The sequence below is a fragment of the Onthophagus taurus genome, chromosome 5 (assembly GCF_036711975.1).
Source record: "Onthophagus taurus isolate NC chromosome 5, IU_Otau_3.0, whole genome shotgun sequence".
Classification (NCBI taxonomy): Eukaryota; Metazoa; Arthropoda; class Insecta; order Coleoptera; family Scarabaeidae; genus Onthophagus; species Onthophagus taurus.
This window is the reverse complement of record NC_091970.1, coordinates 5137001-5156977: the sequence shown is the minus strand read 5'-3', so window position 1 is coordinate 5156977 and position 19977 is coordinate 5137001. Positions and strand designations below refer to the sequence as shown.

Here is a 19977-nt window from a genome sequence, read left to right as displayed (position 1 = left end):
TATGTATTCCTATCGAAATCATTGTAAATAATAGTGTTCAAACATCACCATGACATGGTTAGGTGAGCATCAAGGCTTTGTAGTAGAGTTTTATTCCAAAAAATAGCAAATCTGTAATCTGTGGAAATAACTGCCACGCAGAGAGCGTTTTGCACGCGATTCTGTAGACGTAGAAATGAAAGTAATGAAACGGAGACGTCCCTAAAATATCTCGAGTAATATTTAATATTTAACGCTGATTATGGACCGCATCTTAAGATGCGTCATCATACTTTTGCTGACATTAATCTGGAATAATACTAAACTAATATTAATAATGCGCATGTCCACAAGATTTTTTTCTAAATCAGTTCTTCATGTTTCATTTTGAACTGACTCTTTAAGTACATAGACAGTTAGATTTTTTTAAATCTTGAATATAATCCATGTTCTTATTCTGGAGAAGGCTCCTAAAAGTCATTGAGCTGAGAGAGTGGGATCGTAGCAGCTCGATTCCAGGGCCTACGGCGGCTACCGAAACGTCGGGGAATCTATAGCTCTCGCGCATTCTCCAAAAGCAAACGCAGCAGCAGCTCCCCGAGTGTTCGGAGTGTGGCGCTCCGCCGGAGAAGGAGACCTGCGTTTTAGTTTCAATCGGTCCGGCGTGGAGTGCGTTTACGCCGCGCCGTTTCCCCCCACAACAACATCGCGCGCCGAAAATGTAGTGATACGAAATCCCAAAACTAAACAAAAATTATCCAAGAATTTTTTCTTAACTTAAAAGTAACTTACAAATAAAATTACCTAATTATAAGTAAAATAAAAAGAAAGTTTTGGTGTCTAATAATAAATCTATCTAGTCATGTTTTTTTAAATGTTTTTAAATTTCTGGTGATAACAAATAATTTTGTGAGTTTGTGACAATTATGGTTGATAACAGTTCGATTATTGAAGGGAGCGTTAAGTTTCGCGATGGAAAAAAGGTGCGTTTTAATTGTTTCGAGTCTTCTTTCGCATTGTTATTAATTAATAACTTCTTTGTTGGATCCTTGAATTCTTTAAATTTAATCAGCGGGGTAAATGTTTGGTAAAACTATTCGAGGGCGAAAGCTACTTCCCCAATTTGTAAACTTTCCAAGTTTAATTATTTTCGACGATCGGAATTTGAACGCTTCATCGGAAAAACTTAAAAGAATTCGAAATTAAACGATAACAAAACACCAAGAAAAATGTTGACAGTCAAGGTAATTAGGAATTACCTTGAAAAAAATATTAAAATAATTTAAATAAATTTTTGAGTTCATAAAAAATCGTTACGCTCCTGGTTTAATTCCTTGGCGTGAAGACATTTGTAGCTGCCACGAACAATGGGCCACTCCATTGTGTGGAAAGGTACAAATGGGGCACTCCAAACCTCAGTAATTCTTTGCCCTTTAACAAAAAAGTCTGTTCCCATTAAAAAAATGGGTAAAAAAACATACTTTTATTTAAAATGTAATGTCTCGGATTACATTTTTAACTGAAATCCAACAAAGAAGTTGCTTCGATTCAAGTTCTTTTAATAAGGAACGTTCCAAAAAAGAGTTTACATAGATAATAACCAAAAATGACATTTAAAAAAGAATTAATTGAGATTATATATGCAACAAATTAAATTTAATCACACTAAAATTAACTTCATTTCTAATTGGTATAAATTATTGAATTTGAAGTTAATACCGTTTTATAATGAGATTATCCATAATGCAAATGAATTTCTTGTTTTAAGGGCAATAACATAACAAACATAACCCTAAACCACAACAAAACAAATTAATAGATATTAAACAATAAATATTACCCATTTCGCAACAAAAATTACCTGTATTCATAATGATGCGTTTAATAATCCCAAATAACGCTAAATCTTCGCAATTAATTATTTTTCTTTACATTAAACGAATTTAATTGCTGCCAAATTTTGTTTATAAATTTGTTCCATCTAACGAGTAAATTTTGTACGAAAACGCCGATAATGGAGAAAACAATATTTGTGTTTAATTATTACGAAATTAAAATTAATTTTGTAAATATCGACTAATATTTAACATAAATTATTTTAATTTAAACTTAATTAAATATTTCGTAACATAAAACGTATTTTTGATTGATTCAAATTAAGAATCATTTTGATTTATTAACTAACTTCATTGTAGTACATAACCTCAATAATACGAATTAATTGCGTTTAAAGAAATGTCAAATTATTTTATTATTTATTGTGATTTATAATTGTTTATTTAGTAAATAGTAACATTTTTTTTGTTTAATATTATTGATGTATTGTTCGAAAAATTGATCGAGTGCAAACGTTTCATATTAAAATAAAATTGCAAAAAAAATGTGACTAGGAATACCAACGAGGCTATAAATTACGGTAGAAACAAGGGAGAGCGACGAAAAACATAAAAAAAAACCAACAAACAGCAAAAAAATAACAGTCCAGCGTCGATTCGGGGGTTCGTTTCTACTAATAATGCGTTCGGCGGAAACGTATTGTAAATCAGCGATATACACGAAACGAAGCACGGCAGTTTCGAGCGCATTATTTATACTCGCGATTTTTGCAGCTAATTAATTGTCGGCTATTAGTTACATTGCAACTGTTTGTGTTTTTGGTCGGATTTGTACGATTTTTGGGACGGCGATGCGACAACTGGAGTTTTTTAATAAAAATTGTCGAAAATTGATGCTGTAAATGATATCCTATGTATGTAACTTGTCGAGAAATGTATCAAATTTCAAAATTTTAAATTTTTCTCGAGACAGGTTAAAGTGTCAAGTTACAAAGTACCAACTTATAAGGATTTCCTCTTATAATAGTATTAAATCATGTTGGTAACATTAACTAGGTAAATACCTATGATTATACAGGGTGTAACAAAAGTATACCTACTAATTTAAATTTAACTTTAAGCTGAAGTTCAATTTGTGAGTTGAATTTCTGAAGTTTTGATGATGTTTTATTCATAGAACTGAAGATTTTATGGATAATATTAAATTTTCCTCATAAAAAACCAAGTTTTGATGAAGTTGATGAATTGAATTTGAAGTTAATAACAAAATTTGGATGAAAAATAGAAGTTTTGATTATCACTCTTTTTGTATATTAGATTTTTTGATAAAAATGAAGATTTTGATGAACTTTGATTGATGACATTTGAAGTTGAAAGTAAATTTACGGTAAAAAAATTGTAATTTTGTCGTTATTTTATTTATTGAATTGGAGTTTGTTGAGTTGATATTAAATTTCCTCTTAAAATGAATATTTTGATGAAGTATAAACGATTAAATTTGAAGTTTAGACTAAGTTTTGGTTAAAAAATCAAGGTTTGATGATATTTCGTTTGTTGAAACAAAATTGTTTAAGATAACATTAATTTTCCCGCCATAAAGATAGGTTTTGATGAAGTTTACTGAATAAGAAGTGAAGTTAAAATTAAATTTTAGATCAAAAATAAACGTTTTGATGTTTTATTAAGCGATAGTTAAAGTTGCTTGGGTTGGTATTAAATTTCCTGTTAGAAATCAAGTTTGTGTTGAGTTTTTAGTTAAAACTAAAAAAAGACTTAATGTTGTTTCGTTTGTTAGGGTAAATTTATTCGGGTTTATATTATACTATAGCAAGGTTGTGACGAAGTTGAATAGATTAAAGTTAAAGTAGTTTTTTATTGTAAAATAAAACATTCAACCTGTATACTTAAAATTTGCTACAACCTTAACCTCAAACACAGTTCTATAATTCCAAGAAGTTTAATTATATCTTTTGTTACATCCTGTATATTATAAAATTAAAAATATACAATTCTTAGGTTGGTATCACTTTAATGAGAGAAAAAATTTACTGTTAAGTGTGAAGTTAACCATTCAACTTCAATTTTATGCAGCCTATTTTTGATTTATTGTGTTAATAGAAAGTTAACGCACGATTAACGTCAGGTTAAGCATTCAACTTTAATTTTATATAGCCAATTTTTGATTTATTATGTTAATCCAAAGTTAACGCACGATTAACGTTTGGTTAAGCGTTAATTACCGTCTCAAAACTCATCATTATTAAAAAAAAATAATGAATTATACATTTATTTATAATTTATATATTTTTTGGAACGTTTCTATTTATGTAACTAAAAATTTCTAACGAACCTGTTTAATTTTAATTTTTTTAGTGGAAATCCCGATGGTGTGTGATGCGAAAATTATCACCGGTGGCAGGTAATTTTTTATTTTTATTTTCCACGTTGACTTTCTCTATTACTAACGATTACGATGTTAAATCGTCCGCGTTTCAAGGTGATTTGGTCGTAAATTAAAATGATTACGCAACAACTCGAAGGTGATCGTTATTTAATTCTAGATTTGTTAACGTTTTTATTTATATAAAAAAATATTTTCTTTAAAGCGAAGATTCTAAATAAAGGTCGAAATTTTAAAGAACTTTTAAGAGAACTTTTTTTATAACTTTTCAACTACTTAAAACAATTTCGCAACAATTTCCGAGCAGCTTAAAAAGTTTTTTGGTATTAAAACAAAACTCGAGGTTAATAAATTGTTAGATTAACTAAGTTAACAACATATTGAATGTATTACAAGCGATTATCGTATTGTGGGTGGTAAACAGGATCGAGGAAACGGTCATATTTGAGGTGAGCAAACTAAGGAGGTTGCCATCGAGCCGGCAGCAGGTGCTTTCGACTATCTCCTCGAGATCCAAGTCCTCGTTAAAGTTTACCTAACCCGGGATTCGGCGTAATTTAATTTTTGCGCGAACCGGAAATTGTTCATCGCCGTCGCCGTCGGACGTAGGTCCAAATTTAATTACTCTCGCACGTTTAGAATACAATTTAAACCGGTTCAAAGTGGTGCATTCGGACGCCTACCGTTTCAAAATTAATTTCGAACTGCACGCGACTTTTCGACCGGAAAATTTTCCTACCAAAACGAACGCCACTGCGTTTGGCCCTGTTAAAGCGCGCCGCCGGAGGCAGGTGTTGCCACGAATTCGATCGATTCTTTCAGTTCGTTTTCATTCTTTTTTTCCCTTTTCGCCTCATTTTCATTGTGCATTCGATGACCGCGTGCGCGACACCCTCTCGTTAAAACAATTTAATCGACCGTAACTACTTAATTGATGTTGATGTTTAACTTTATAATCGATATTGTAACGATTTTTACCTTCGTCGTTGTGTTTATTCGCTTTAAGCTATCTTATCAAACCCGTATAAACCGTTCGAAACGGGTAACATCATTAGTGCAAATAAAAATTCATTCGTTATCTCCTTATCTTTTCGATGCTTTTTAAAGAAATATGTGGCTAAAAGCATTTTTTTGCAATTATTTAGGTCATTGACCGATTTCATTTGAGGTATTGTGACACTATTTCCGGTATTCAACATAATTTGTTTAAAAACAATAACAACAATCAATAAGATCGTGACAAGAGTTGTACAAACATGCTTTTTTGCGTTTTTTGGAGAAAGAATTTTATACTTTAATAGCCAAAATTTAATAATTCATTAATTTTATGATAGGTAACAAAAAAACATGAGAAATGAGTCCAAACTCGACCTATCTAAGTGTTATGACAGCTGAGATATTTAATTAAAAAAAAATCAAGATGGCGGAAAACAAAACACTAATTAATATCGCTATCTTTGTTTTAAATGCGAATTTTATGATAGATATAAGTTATGATACATCAAACAATTTTCTGATTAATACGGAAATTTCATCGACATGGCTGAATTTTGAAAGTTGTATTATAAAAACTGTTTAGAATGAAATATTTAAAAAAAATGGGTCTATTCAACTTTTTTCTTTATAAATACGATTCGAATCGAGTTCGTTTTGAATGAAGCGAAAAATAATAGTTCGAATAAACATTCGTGAACGTTTCGAGAGAACAAGAACCGACTTCGCTGCTTCGCCGCTGGTTTTTTTCGATGGTAGTAAAAAGACGAGAACAAAAACGATGACTTCTAAACGTTATTGGGTTCTGGGAGAGGAAATTTAAATAGGAACGCAGCTGGTTTGAATTCGCGTATACACAAAGACACCTGTCTCTCTACGCCAAAAAAAAAACATTTTTGGGGGGAAAATGTAAACAACAAAAACGGACGATGACGTGCGCAGATGTTGGGGGCAATAAACGAGGCAAAACACCTGCTTATCTACGAGACACACTTCGAACCAGATTTCGGCAACTGAGAGAGGAGGATAATCGTAATCGGCAAATTTACATTTTAAAGGCAACAGAAGCCGTCGTTGTAGAGATATAAGCGAAACACAATTTCGCGTTTCAAATTTGTAACAATTTCCCAACCGTGCACGATGCAAATTGGTCGGTGTGGCTCGTTCCTCTCGACTGATTGCGATCACAAAGGCTCTATTATTATTCCTCCAGTTCATACCGTTTTATTTTCACGTTAAATTTACGTATAAGCACCAAGGTAGATGTATGAATATGGGAATTTCTGTTCTCTCATCCCACATTCAAAATCTATCTCACACAACACATCGTATATTCCCTCGTACATCCTCTCAAGATCTAATTGAATTTATGAGCTCATCGGTGAAGTTTGATCGATTCTCTATGCCATCAAAAAAAAATGTCGTTTGAGATCGAACGTTTTAATTGTTTGTTCGATCACAACCCTTTCGTTTATTCAGAGTACACGAAAACCCTTTCTATTTTCCTGTTTAATATTTAAAGTGCTAGCTCGACTTATAATGGATTTAATCTATCCTGGGAATCATGATGAAATTGTATTAAAATATTATAAGATATAATACTCGTTAAATACAACAATACCAAATTTTTTTTTATTTACGTCCCTGTTATAGAAAGATGAGCAATATTACTGGGAAACGTACAATACACGTGTCATGCAATATGGTATCTTATCAACGATGTTGTTATCAGAGATGCGTGAAACTCTAGCTTCGATATTAAATGGTGTTATGATAAAATCAAAAAACATTTCGAGAAATAACAAATTCGAAAAAATATCTAAAGCTGTAAAAGGCGTCGGAAAAGATAAGCGAATTTCCTCGGTTCGTACACGTTGAAAAGTGGATCTCCTCAAAAGCGAAGTACGACAACGAAGAAGACTACTACGCGGAGCGTCCACGTAAAAGCGGTTTTAAACTTATCCCCTTTTCGCCGCCGCGGACTTGCTAAAACTTGCCAGACGTTCGCGGGATAGAACGGGAACACGGCAAACGCAAGAGAATAAATCGACGTCGTCGGTTTGATAAAATTGCCAACGTTATAAAGCTTCTCTTCCTCTTCTCTGGCCTCTCTTCAACATTTCAAAAGCGGGAAGCTTCAAGGTATGACATGAATCGGAATCTGTTCGGAAGACATTTAAATCAATATATGTTACGTTGATTGTTAAAATGAAATATACAGTACAACCTCGATATAACGGATTAATACGGAGTCTAGGCCGTTTTATGAATAATTTCAATGTACACAAATTGGGACAGTCACTAATGCATTCAGCCTACGTGGATTTATATTGTATTTATACCAAAGATGGTAGAATCTGTGAGAACTGCTACATCCAGGAAATCAGAGATGAATAATGATTAAAACTAGAACTAACACTACACCTAGCACTAGAAAGTTTCGGGTTTAGCCGTACGTCTTCAGACTTATAAACCGAGCAGTAGTTCAAGGTTTTCAATAATAACATACCATTAGGAACCGAGGCAGCTATGCTGCCGAGGCAGTGGCTCTAGTACTTAAAGTAAAGATTTCTTTAATACATTACTTAGAAGCCGAACACATGCACTGAATAACAAGTAAAACTAGAACTAACACTAGACCTAGAACTAGAAATATTCGGGTTTAGCCTCGGTTTCTAAGTAATGCATTTGTGTTAGAGAAAACTTTACTTTAAGTACTAGAAGCACTGCCTCGGCATCAAATCTGCCTCGGCTTCTAAGTAATACATTTGTATTAAAGAAAGCGAAAATCTACTGCCTCGGCTAATGCATTGATATTATTTATGAGCGAGTTCTAACGAGGTTCGTTATATCGAGGTTTTAGAATATATTTTAAATAATCAAAAGTTATCAAGGTAAACGATTACTTTGCAACATTTTTTTTTGTTCCTAGTAAAAGCTTACGTCAACCTCCGTTCGTCACAAACTACAAAGATATTGCACGGCAATAACGCAATATTTACACCAGACAACGAACCAAGCCCAAGGTTATTTTACCACTCACCTTTACGACTCTACTCAGAACAAAAAGATTAAAAGATTATAAAAAAACTTTGCAAAAAAGCACCTTTAACACAAGTTCTTTGACTAAAATAACCTTTATAAATGGATGGGGAATTGGGGAGAAGTACATTTACATACCATTTAATCAATTTAATCAATCGAAAACATCAATATCGAGTTTTAATCAAACTAAGTTAATCGCATAATGTTAATCAAACTAAGTTAGCCGCGAAGAGAATTTTTTTAGTCTCTTAATTTAATTGGAAAAATAAATCGAAGGTAATTATTAATGAAAATGAGAAAAATGAAATGTTCCAATCTACTTATTCCTCAAATATAACCTCAAAAACTACCGATTTGGTTAAAAGTTTTATGATAATCAGAAAATTTTAACCTAATTTCATGTATTACACCCTACATCCATCATAAAATTCGCGTTTAAGTCATAGATGGCGTTATTAATTAGTGTTTTGTTTTCGGCCATCTTGATTCTTTTTAAAATTAATTATCTCAGCTGTCACAATACTTATATAGGTCGAGTTTGGGCTCATTTCACATATTTTCCAAAGATCTATTTCAAAATGTATTTAATTCTAATAACACTTTGTTGTTATTTTCATTTAACTAATAGCTAGAAAAAAAAAGAACATTTAACAACTGTAATTATGACGTAAATGCAACGATTTCGAGATTCAAAAAAAAAAACAAGTCAATCATTTCGTCGTTGCCTAACTTATTAAAACTTAATGCGTTAATTAACCGGAGTAGTCCGGGTAATTGGCCATTAGGTTGGATGTCAAAACACATGACGACCCCATTAAGGCAGTATTGTCATGTAGATTCGTCGAAAAAAAATTTTTTCTCCACCACCCTTTACGATTTTTATTTTATTTTACGATGTCATGTTTTATTGATGAACCTCGTAACGTCACGTATTAAATATCGATCGTCTCAGAAAAAAGAATTTCCCCTAAGTAGTCGATGAAGATCGTCTCATCACACAAGAATTTCCGTTATTAACTTTGTGAAGGTTACCTTCGATTTCTAAGCGGTTATAAATTACTCTTAGATATTTGATGGTATAAGGAGACATTCTTTAGCATTGATTATAAAAACAGGAAGTTGCAGTAAAAAAATATAAATAAACACCAAATTGTTTTCCATGTGTTCGAAACGATTAAGTTCTCTTTTCTCTCTTTTGAGTTAATGAGAACGTTTCGAAATGGCTCTTAAAGTTATAAGAGGATGTTGCGGTCAAGTGTTAAGTGTGGTATCCGTTTTAAAAAGAAATACTGGCGCCCATTCAGAAGTTTCGTTGTGTAAACAAAACGATGTTGAGACAAGAAGATAATGATGGGTTTTTTGATTAAATAATTATTAATCCATTTGTAATAACTTCAGATATGTTTTGATTTTTCTTTGCTATTATCACCATATCATAAGAATGCATCATTTACAAGCCGAGGCAGTGGTTTCAAATGCATTACTTCGAAGCCGAGGTAGCCATGATGCCGAGGCAATGGTTCTAGTACTTAAAATAAAGTTATTTTGAATGCTGCCGAGGCAGTAGTTCTCATCATCTTGTTGTCATATTCTGTCCTGTCCATGATTAGTGATTACTCGACCTCTTTATCATTACTTCTAAATGATGCAAGCGAGTTAGTAAAGTTGGTAGAAAGTGAAGTAAGTTGAATTCAATTTTTAATGATTCTCTGGTATCAATGGCCCATTAGGAATTCCCTTAATTGGCGTAGCTTTGAAAGCTCGACGGGGCGAAGCTAACGACCGGGATACGGCCAAGAAAACGCACACCAGGAAGCTTCGTTAACATGCATTAATTCCCCCGGTTATTTCGCTGTTTATTCGATTACCGGATTATCTTTTATTCATCATGAAACGAGAGAAGCTTTTACCATCTCTTCGCTGTTAGCGTTTCGAATCGTAATTATAAAATTTAAAATTCAAAAAAAAAAGGGAAAATTTGTCATAGTTTCACTTCCATTTAGTTCAGTTATTTATATTATTTTAGTTGAACGAGAAGACTTGAAGGGAGTCAAAACGCACTGTATGAATATAAATGGACCCATTGCAGAAGACGAAGGAGTTGGGGGAATACGGTAGTAGTCCCTTTTAATACTTAATATAGGCCCTGAGGGTTGAATATTCATTAAACCGGGGGCAACTTCTTTTTTTTCTGGTCTTCATCGGCTGATGCCCAAGTAATTACAAAGTTCTTGTGGAGGAGGGTAGTTGAGCTTTTCAGAGTACTCAAACGACCGCATTAAAAGATAAATTTTGTCCTTGAATTAGTTTGTATCGAAAATTAATTGCTGAAAAAATTTTGTTGTGGAACAAAAAAAAAAAATAAAAATAAATATAATAAAACTTAAAAAAGAAAAGAAATGGAGTATTGTTTGGTGCAGGAAACACAAAATTTGCAAGTCAAAACTGTGGGGGCCGTTAACCTTAACTCTATATAGTGTGTGACGGCACCGGCTAGAAAATTTAGATCTACGCTTTTGGTGCGCGAAGAGACGACAAAAAAGGGCACCCCATAACAATAATAATTTCAACGCTTAAAACGTTCGAATGGGATTTTGCGCTGACCATTTCTTCCAATTAACTCTCTAACTAAACTAATTTTTATACCCTTTTTCTTTTCCAAAAATAATACAAAATAAAATTCGTCTTAACCGTCCGTACTCGTCGTCGTCGGGTTTTAAACGACCCCGAACCGCCTAAGTTAATTATAAACCACAACCTAACGGCCGTGTAATTAAATATAAATTTAGGTGGATGAACATCTCTTCTAATTCCGTTTCAACTTCTATATAGTAAAACCTCAATATAACAACGGATTAATACGGGGAAGGAACTGTCCGTTATATGAAACCAACTAAAACTAACACTAGCATTAGAACTAACACTAGAACTAGAAATATACAGCTAATTGATTTAGGGGCGGTTGTATAATATACTGATAAATCTATAGCAGCCGATAAACTTATCGGAAGGATAAAGGTATTCGCGGTTGTACAACCTATTTTTGTCGGTGGGATTGCTATCGGCGAAATAAGAGTCGGTAGTAGTTTTTCCCTGTATCTAGTGATTTGTGCCGTAGGTTGGTAACCCTAACGTCTCTCTTTGAAGTTTGAATTATGACTTTGACATTAATAATTGCTTAAAAAATTTCACGACAAACAACTGACAGTAACCATAACAAGTTTTTATATAAAACCTTGGTAACCATAAATATCTGGCGGATAACTGTCTTATCGGCACTACCCGAATGTTTCTAGTTCTCGGTCTAGTGTTAGTTCTAGTTTTATACTATACTCTGTTTTTAAACCAGGAGGAGTATTTTAAATTTGTCACCAGATTGACCTTGCACGTGATTGGTTGAATGCGAGGAAGGTTCACACACAGGCAATTTTGAATTTTGATTTTGAATTTGAAGGTTAGGTTATTGACAATTCGACAGTTTCGTGTCATTATTAGGTTTGTTCCAACAAGCGGTCGGACTCGGCCGTTACTCGTCAAATGCAATCGCACATGTCAAGTAATGTCGTCACATTTCAGCGGATTTCATTGCATTATTTGACTGTGCGATTGCATTTGACGAGTCCACGACGTGTCAAACCGCTGATTGGAACAAAGCTATTGTAAATTTTGTGTTCTTAAACCCTTCTTTATTATATTTTGAAATAAATACACTCATAACTTCAATGTTAATTTGTATGTTTAGTGTTGACGATAACAAACGAAAATATATACAATAATAAGTAAATAAATAAATAATAATAATTATTAATTTAAATTTACCGCCAAAATATCTAGTGATATTTTCTGGTGATTTTTCCTAGTGTAAATCTGACTTTCGCGTTTACTCCTCCTGGTTTAAAAACAGAGTATAGCACTATTAACACAAGACCTAGAACTAGAATCATTCGGGTTTAGATTCTAATAACATGTTATTATTGAAAACCCAGATTTACTGTCTCGGCTTCTAAGTAATGCATTTATATTAAAAAAAACTTTATTTTAAGTACTAGAACCATTGCCTCGGCAGTACGACTACCTCGGCTTCATTTATATTTATTTTTATTAAATAGTTTTTGATATCATCCTATTTTTATCAAATCGAATTGAAAATGATTCCTCCCGATGCACTTTATTGCTCGCCTATGATAAATAAACGAAGCGGAAATTATGTTTTGCGATTATACGAAGCCGTCGTATCGTTTTATGTCTTCTTTACGATCTCGAACATAAAACGGCTTCGTTTTTTTTTAATTCTCTTAATCGTGGATTTAAAAACTTTTCTTTAAAAGTTTAAATCTAGATAGTTTGGCGCCGTGTAGTTGGTAAACCGTTAAAACGGCGAGAGAAACCGTCCGGATTGGTATTAAATGGACCGGAAAAGCCCGGCCGTGTGTCCGACAGGACGTCTGTCGCCAGTTCGACCGAATTAATGGCTATCAATTAAACCCAAAAAGGGACCGTCAACTTCTTTCAAAGAATTATAAAAAGAGACACTTTTTCTGGCGAAATAAAAACGGGAAAAGTAAAAAAAAAAATAGATATGCATATTCGATGGTCGACGTTCCGGAAAATTTATACGGCCGAATATAAAACCCAAAAACGGGGAGGGTTGGACACCCGGACGCCACTGTCAGCGTGAATTAGTTGCTACGTGATTGGAATTTCGCAACGGGAACGATCTCGACTACTGAATTATCTCCTATTTTGGTAATCTGGACGCGTGCCTTTACCACTGAACGGACGGGGCCCTTCGAGATTTCAATGTAAAACGCCCAAACGATTATGGAATGTGAAATATTTTTCCCCACTTTGTAAAAATTTTTAAAATATCATCTTCTTAGTCCACTAAATCTTACTTATCTCTCAGATAATTCTGCGAGAGATGTCTAGTTCTTTTGTTATGCTGCAATAAACACATCTAAGAGAGCTTCGTGACACCCATTTCTTATGCAATTTGGTTTGGCTTCCTACCATGTTTTTTTTTATTTTCTGATACAGCACCAATTAGATCAATCGCAACTACAAGATGAAACATTTGCACTTACAATTCACACCAAAAAGTATCATACCCCAATTTAGGGATTTTCTATCTATTTGATCAGATCGCACCCAAACCTTATAATCTCACTTCGTATGTTTCATATGTCGCTTTATTTCTTTACTGCAGACGTCGTTGTTAGTTATAAGAGCACCTAGGTGCACCAATTAGCAAACTACCTCATAGTTCGCAACATTCCTAATATCGTCATCTGCGTTCCAAACATCAAAAATTTGGCTTATGACAAATTTGCCTGCTTGGCATAAATCTTCTTGGATCTTCCGATATCTGTGAAAGTAATAATGCTTAACCTTTCGTTGATTATGGGCAATAATATCTTGCTTGCTTGTGATATCAAAGTAACTGTTCTGTAATTATTGCAGTCTATTGGTGAGCTTTACGAACACTCATTTTAATAATAAAGTTTTATCTGCCTCGGATTCTAATCAATAAAAAAAAAACAATGATTTGAGAGACTTCCTTTGCTTCATCACTCTCTATAATCTCCCCTCAGTTTTTAACAGAAAAGTTAGACATCATTGCAACCAGACATCGTTAGTTAGACATTTAACCGAAACGTGCTCTTTGTGTAGTCGGGAATCCCCCTCTGTCTTGGAACAGCTCAATTAGGTGTCGCTACAGCTTACAACTTCACACTTACATCTTACTGCATCAATTTCATTTGTTTTCCTCCAAGGTTGCACCAAATATTATTGTGGACCGATTTTGAAACCGATTTCATACTTATCATCTTCAGGACATGATTTATCCATGATATCCATTATAGTACTTAGTATTTCAAAACGGAACTCATTCTCTTAATTTTTTTTCTCCAAAATAGAGATATTTCCTTACAAACGCTTTCGAGCGAATACTCTCTAAACATAACAAATACCAGTCCGGACCCTTTAAGGTCGGGTTATGTTCGAGTATCCTAGCGGACATCAAAGGACCGCCCAAGGATAAACGCAATGGTGGTGGCCACGCTGAGCTTTGGCTTTCCCCAGAACCGCGTTGCGGAAAGCTTCTTGGTCTTTATCGATCAGATCGTTCAGGGATAAACGCTTTTATTCGACCAGCGTACATGCGTTGACATTTCTTTTCACCAAATCACTTAGGAATTAATTTCGTTCAATAAATACATCTTTATAACCTCTAAAATTCGGTAAATTCCATCGGGAATTTAAGATGTTTCAATTTAGAGCGGTCGACGTCATCTTTCACGACTCCTCTTTTTGGGTTTTATTGGCATTCCGAGACGGAATCCTCCACAAGATATTTGTCTTCACAACGTTCCTTTTGTGTGCTGGGGAGGTCGCTTTATTCGATGCTTCGGCGGTCCGGAAGGAATCCATTAAGCAGGAAGAGGAACCATATAATTGTCGAGAGTAATGACGCCGACATTAAAAAATCTCAATTCAATCTCTTTTAAAGCAATAAGAGAATTAAAAGATGTGTTTATATCGTAAGTCGGAATTGAATGTAGAATTTATAAACAATCAAAATGAAAATAAACATTTTACGATCAAGTAAACTGAGGAGTTAATTACGATCATCAATGGTTTTGTTATCTTCAACTCGGCGCCCGCATTTTTTTTTCAACCGGAAGTCACAAACGGATTAAAATATCTTTCTACAAAGGTTATGTTGTTGGTTATATTTAAAGAATGTGATATATGAAACGTATTTCGATTAACGTATTATTATCGTTGATTGATTATTAAATGTTGTTTTTAATTTGGCCTTGTTTTTAATCGCTTATTGTTTATTCGATTTCATTTCTCTTTAAGTAAGATGATCCAATAAAATGTTACAAATGAAATTTTGTTTAAAAAATTGTTGGGTTATTGTTAATTTGCCAAAGAATGTTTAATCGTTACTTAAGTGTACACCTGCGATTACAACCTCGAACAAAAAATAAATCACCTTCAAATGATAAATTTAGCAAATGAAATTAGACGCGAAAAGATTTCAAAATAATCTTTGTTGTTGTTGCTTTTAAATCAACCCTCTTATTTTTTGTTGCTTAAAATCTTTGTGACGATTCATAAGAAAGTAGAAGGGTAACCAGAAATAAACGTTGAGGATTTGTAACATCTGTCTTGAAAACGTGTCCCCTCTTTCTCGGAACGACGCTCGCGAAATCCACGTCCTGTTTTTTTTTTGTTTCGTTTTTTTATTTCATTCAGTTTCTTTTATTTCTTAAGAACTGGCGCCCTGAAATTTACGAATTTACAACCGCGTTGAGTGCGGGGGCGTGTTCTAGAATTTTAATCTTGAAAGATGAGTAACCTAAACGTTGCAAAACTTGTAATTGTAACATAAATATTTCTTTTCTTGACTCGCAAAGACATAAAGTGGTGGTTTTAGTACTTAAAATAAACTAAAACTTTATTTAATACGAATAAATGCGGTATTTAGAAACCCGAGGCAGCTGTGATGCCGAGGCAATAGTTCTTGTTTTATTAATACAAAAACATTGTTTAGGGACCGAGGCAACTGTGCTGCCGAGGCAATGAATCTAGTACTGAAAATAAAGTAAAGTTCTTTTTAATACTTAGATGTATTATTTAGGTGCCGAGGCAGCCGTGCTGCCGAGGCAGTAATGCTAGGTTTTCAATAATAACATATTATTTAGAAACCGAAGCAGCCGAGATAATTGCTCTAATACTTCAAGTAAACTTCTCTTTAACTCTTACCGCCGCAGTGGTTTATAATGTAGACGACCGATTCAAAATTATTTATTATGAGCAGTATAGATAAATTCGATTCACTTTTAGCTAGCTTTGAAATAAATCATCAAAGCAACAAATGGTGACATCGTATATTTTTCTACTTCTATGGTACATTCATATTACCTATATAATAAAATAATGAATCTGCCTAATAGACTAACGGCAAAAGATTTCAGGAGGGCTGTTGTAGACGGTCTTGTAGGCCCAGTTTTAGTATCTACTTCCAAAAAGACTAAGGAACCCCAAAGTTTGTACCAGAGAGTGTGCGATTAAATTCTTTTACCTAGTTCCATTATGAAAATTAAATTTTACATGTCTTTCTGTCGTTATGTAACGTCACTTTTTTATAACTAGTGATGTAATGATTTCCTTACATCACTAGTGATGTAATGAATTCCATTACCTAACTACAAATTGATAAATTAACATCTGTCACGTAATTTGCAAAACTCGTGAAAATATTTGCTCGTTTCGGCAAATATTACGTTCGTCAAACAAAATGAGTCTTTTCATAACTGGTTACGTAAATAACTATTGCGCATCAGCTTAATAGATTATCAGCCAGCATGTCTGTCTCGGTTTCTAAATAATATATTATTATTAAAAATCTAGAACTACTGCCTCGGCTTCTAAATAATGTATCTGTATTGGAAAAAGTTTTACTTTATTATAAGTACTAGAGCCACTACCTCGGCAGCATAGCTGCCTCGGCTTTTAAGTAATGTAATCTGTATTAAAGTGAACTTTACTTTATTTTAAGCACTAGAGCCACTACCTCGGCAGCACAGCTGCCTCGGATTTTAATTAATATATTGTTACTGAAAACCTATAACTCCTACCTCGGCAGCATAGCTGCCTCGGCTTGTAAATAATACATTCTAACATCAAAACGTTCTTTTCTATAGATTTGTGTAGACAAAAGTTTGCCGTGGATTAAAATAGGTTAAATCTGGTACAAAATAATGTATGTCTGAAAATAACAAATGTTGATCGATGTGCAGTAAATAAACGTCCAGCAAAACGAAATTAATTCGCCTGTCCTTTTGCCATGGTCGGCCAAAGCGAAAGTAATTTAATTTTAGTGCGTGTTCTTGGCCGAGGTACAAAGCAGATCGTTCCGAATACACCTGCGGTGGTATATTCGCCTCAGCTAAAACTAATGCTGGGCACGTCGGGCTGAGTCCGTTTTACGTGAAACTCGCACTTTGTCTCGTCCTTTTTTGTTTTACTTTTACGTGGTTAGAAACAACGGTCGATAAACCTCCTCTTGTACATAATTCGATAGTCTTTTACGACTATATAGGTTCTACTTTAACGTTTATTTTTCTACTTTTAAGAAGGTTTATTTAATAAAATATTAAAGTAAATAAATTTCCCTTGCAAATTTGAATCAACATCAATAGAACGACAAAAATTCTTACTGGAAGAGTCAGAAGGACGAAAAGAAAGGGAGCCCTAACAAATCCTTTTTCCCGAAAAGTATGTCCCAGCGCAATCTCGGCAATATCCCAATAGACAAACGGTCCCTTTTCCCTTATTCCATGGAACCGAGGGAGATTATGGTAATGCGGGTCGCCTCGTCCTGCAACTATCGATAAGGATTCCGTAAAAGGAACGACATTCGGAGGGAAAGGCGACAATAACATCATCGTTCCTCTCTTGTGATTTTCAACCCTCATCGCTTCCAAAAAAAGCACACCATCTCTTTTGCAAAAATGATAAACACCGCCACGTCTTCGACACGCGAAACTCCAAGTCGATTTACGACGGTAATTGCGCACGATTTATGGCAACTATTAGTCCCCCAACGGTTCTGCACTTTCGAGAGGCCATTAAGAGTGCCAGGTCCGAAAAGGGTGTAAGCCCTCGAAGAGAAACCAACTTGAAATCGAAGTAGGAGGCTTCACGTCCATATATATAAATCTATTTTCTTTATTTGCTGACGATGACGCGCCCAAACATCTCGACGTCTCGTTAGCCATTTCATTTTGAACCGAAAACGGTCGACGTTAATCGGAGAATAATATCCAGTGGAACCAGTATGAATTTACTACAGTTGGTTTGATGGGCGTTTGAACTGAAGCTGAAATAACACGGTAGAGCTTTTTACTACCGTTCCACAAAATTTCGACTGACCAATTATCTTTGAAAAGCCGGCGCCGACCGCTTTCAAAGCTCGTCGCGTCGCAATTTCAACGCTTTAACCGTAACGAATCTATCGTCATCGTCACACACGTTCGCACACATACGGAACCGATGATTTTTCTGTCCCCCCAGTTTTTCCACACTCGACCCCCTATCGTGCGAAATGAAGAAAAAACAAACGTATATACGACGAAACGTCTGCCACTGGTTTCCCCCTTTTTCACTTCCCTTTGTCACCCTCGATGCTTTGGCGTGTCTCCTCGTTTGTTGTCTCGACGACTCCCTCTACTAATGATAACTCGCGAAATCGCCTCGTTTGTTCCCTACATGTGTTCGAGATGGCACACCACGCTAGAATGTAATATAGGGTGTGTTTTCAGATTTTATCCAAGAATAATAAATATACTAAAACCTTCATATAACGGATTAATGCATTTTCAAACTTAGAAACCGAGGCAATAGTTCTATTTTTTTAATAATCACAAGTTATTTAGAAACCGAGGCAGCTGTACTGCCGAATCATTCGAGTTTAGCCGTCTTGGGAGACGTATCTGAAAGATTCTAGTTCTTGTATTACACTAGAATTATTACTAGAACTAACACAAGACCTAGAACTAGAAGCATTCGTGCGATTTAGCCGCATGTCTCCTAAGACGGCTAAACCCCTCCTTTGCACATGTATATTTCGACACTCTGTGGCAAGAACAGGTTTTAAGTATTTTATTAAGATCGACTTTCCATATCTTCCTACTAGTTCAAGTACCTCGACTTACACTTCCTCAACAGCACGTAGATTTCTATAGATTTCTAACTAATGCATTAGCCATGGCAGCACAGCTGCCTCAGTTTGTAAACAATACATTTTTAAGAATAATCTAAAACTACTAAAATCCACATCCTGTTTTTTTTGCTTTCGTTTTATTTTTATATTTCATCCATTTTTTTTATTTCTAAAGAACTGGCACCCTCCAAATTTACGAATTTACAGCCGCGTTGAGTGAGGGGGCGTGTTCAGGAATTTTAATCTCAAAAGATGGGGTCGAAAATAACCAAAACGTTTAAAAAATTGTAATTGTAACGTAAAAATTTTTTTGGTTGGTAAAGACATAAAGTATCGATGACACGAGAATGGTTTTAAGGGATGGTCATAAAACAACCCCTTCAAGATTGATTTTACTACCAACCTAAAACATTTTCACATCTTCAAGGATATAAAACGTTTTTCGACAAAAAATTATTTGTAAAAAAAAAATGTTTGTTCACACAAAAAGTGAAAAAGATGGTTATGAATATCGCGCGGTTTTAGATTGATTTTTGGAGGGGGCCGTTGGGCCTTTTGTGCCCCCACAAAGGCCGATCATGACGCCGGGATAAATATTTCAATTCCGCTCGGGGCTCGTTCAATTTCGTCCCGCGCAAAAAGGGGAGGAGGCGGATTCGATTCATTCGCGTCCCCCATTTTCGTCCAATGCATCGCAAATAGAATTGACCGACCTTAACGTCGGTTTACGGAACCCCAACTCCACTGGTGTATAGGTTAAAATTCCTCTTCCGGATGGCGGAAACACGTTTAGCATTCGCCAAATGAGACCTCAAATTAATTGCGTACGCACACGGTGACCCCCCATATTAGGGCCCGTCGCATCTGTCGCGGGACTCTAGTTCTGTCCCTGAGGATGGGAGAGCAGGGTACGAATCTCTCATGACCGAAACCCGGATTAACGACGAGCCCCGGGTCCAAACCCGGAAAAACGTAAAGTGGATTTA

General features: G+C 34.8%; 2 protein-coding genes across 4 annotated transcripts in view; one reads left to right on the top strand and one right to left on the bottom strand.

Moving 5' to 3' along the window:
* LOC111426254 (Inositol-3-phosphate synthase) overlaps positions 1 to 19977 on the bottom strand; it is a 70122-nt gene that overhangs the window by 30702 nt on the left and 19443 nt on the right. The gene's annotated exons all lie outside the window — the stretch shown is intronic.
* The window catches only part of LOC111426234 (uncharacterized), a 66300-nt gene that overhangs the window by 36766 nt on the left and 9557 nt on the right, over positions 1 to 19977 (top strand). The window contains exons 1-2 of one of the 3 annotated variants that reach the window (XM_023060667.2): positions 551 to 962; positions 4188 to 4233. The exons of the other annotated variants lie outside the window; for them this stretch is intronic. Coding sequence (XP_022916435.1) covers positions 906 to 962; positions 4188 to 4233 — 103 coding nt within the window. The 5' untranslated portion in view covers positions 551 to 905. Of the gene's footprint in view, positions 1 to 550; positions 963 to 4187; positions 4234 to 19977 lie in introns of those variants that run through there. 3 annotated transcript variants of the gene reach the window in all.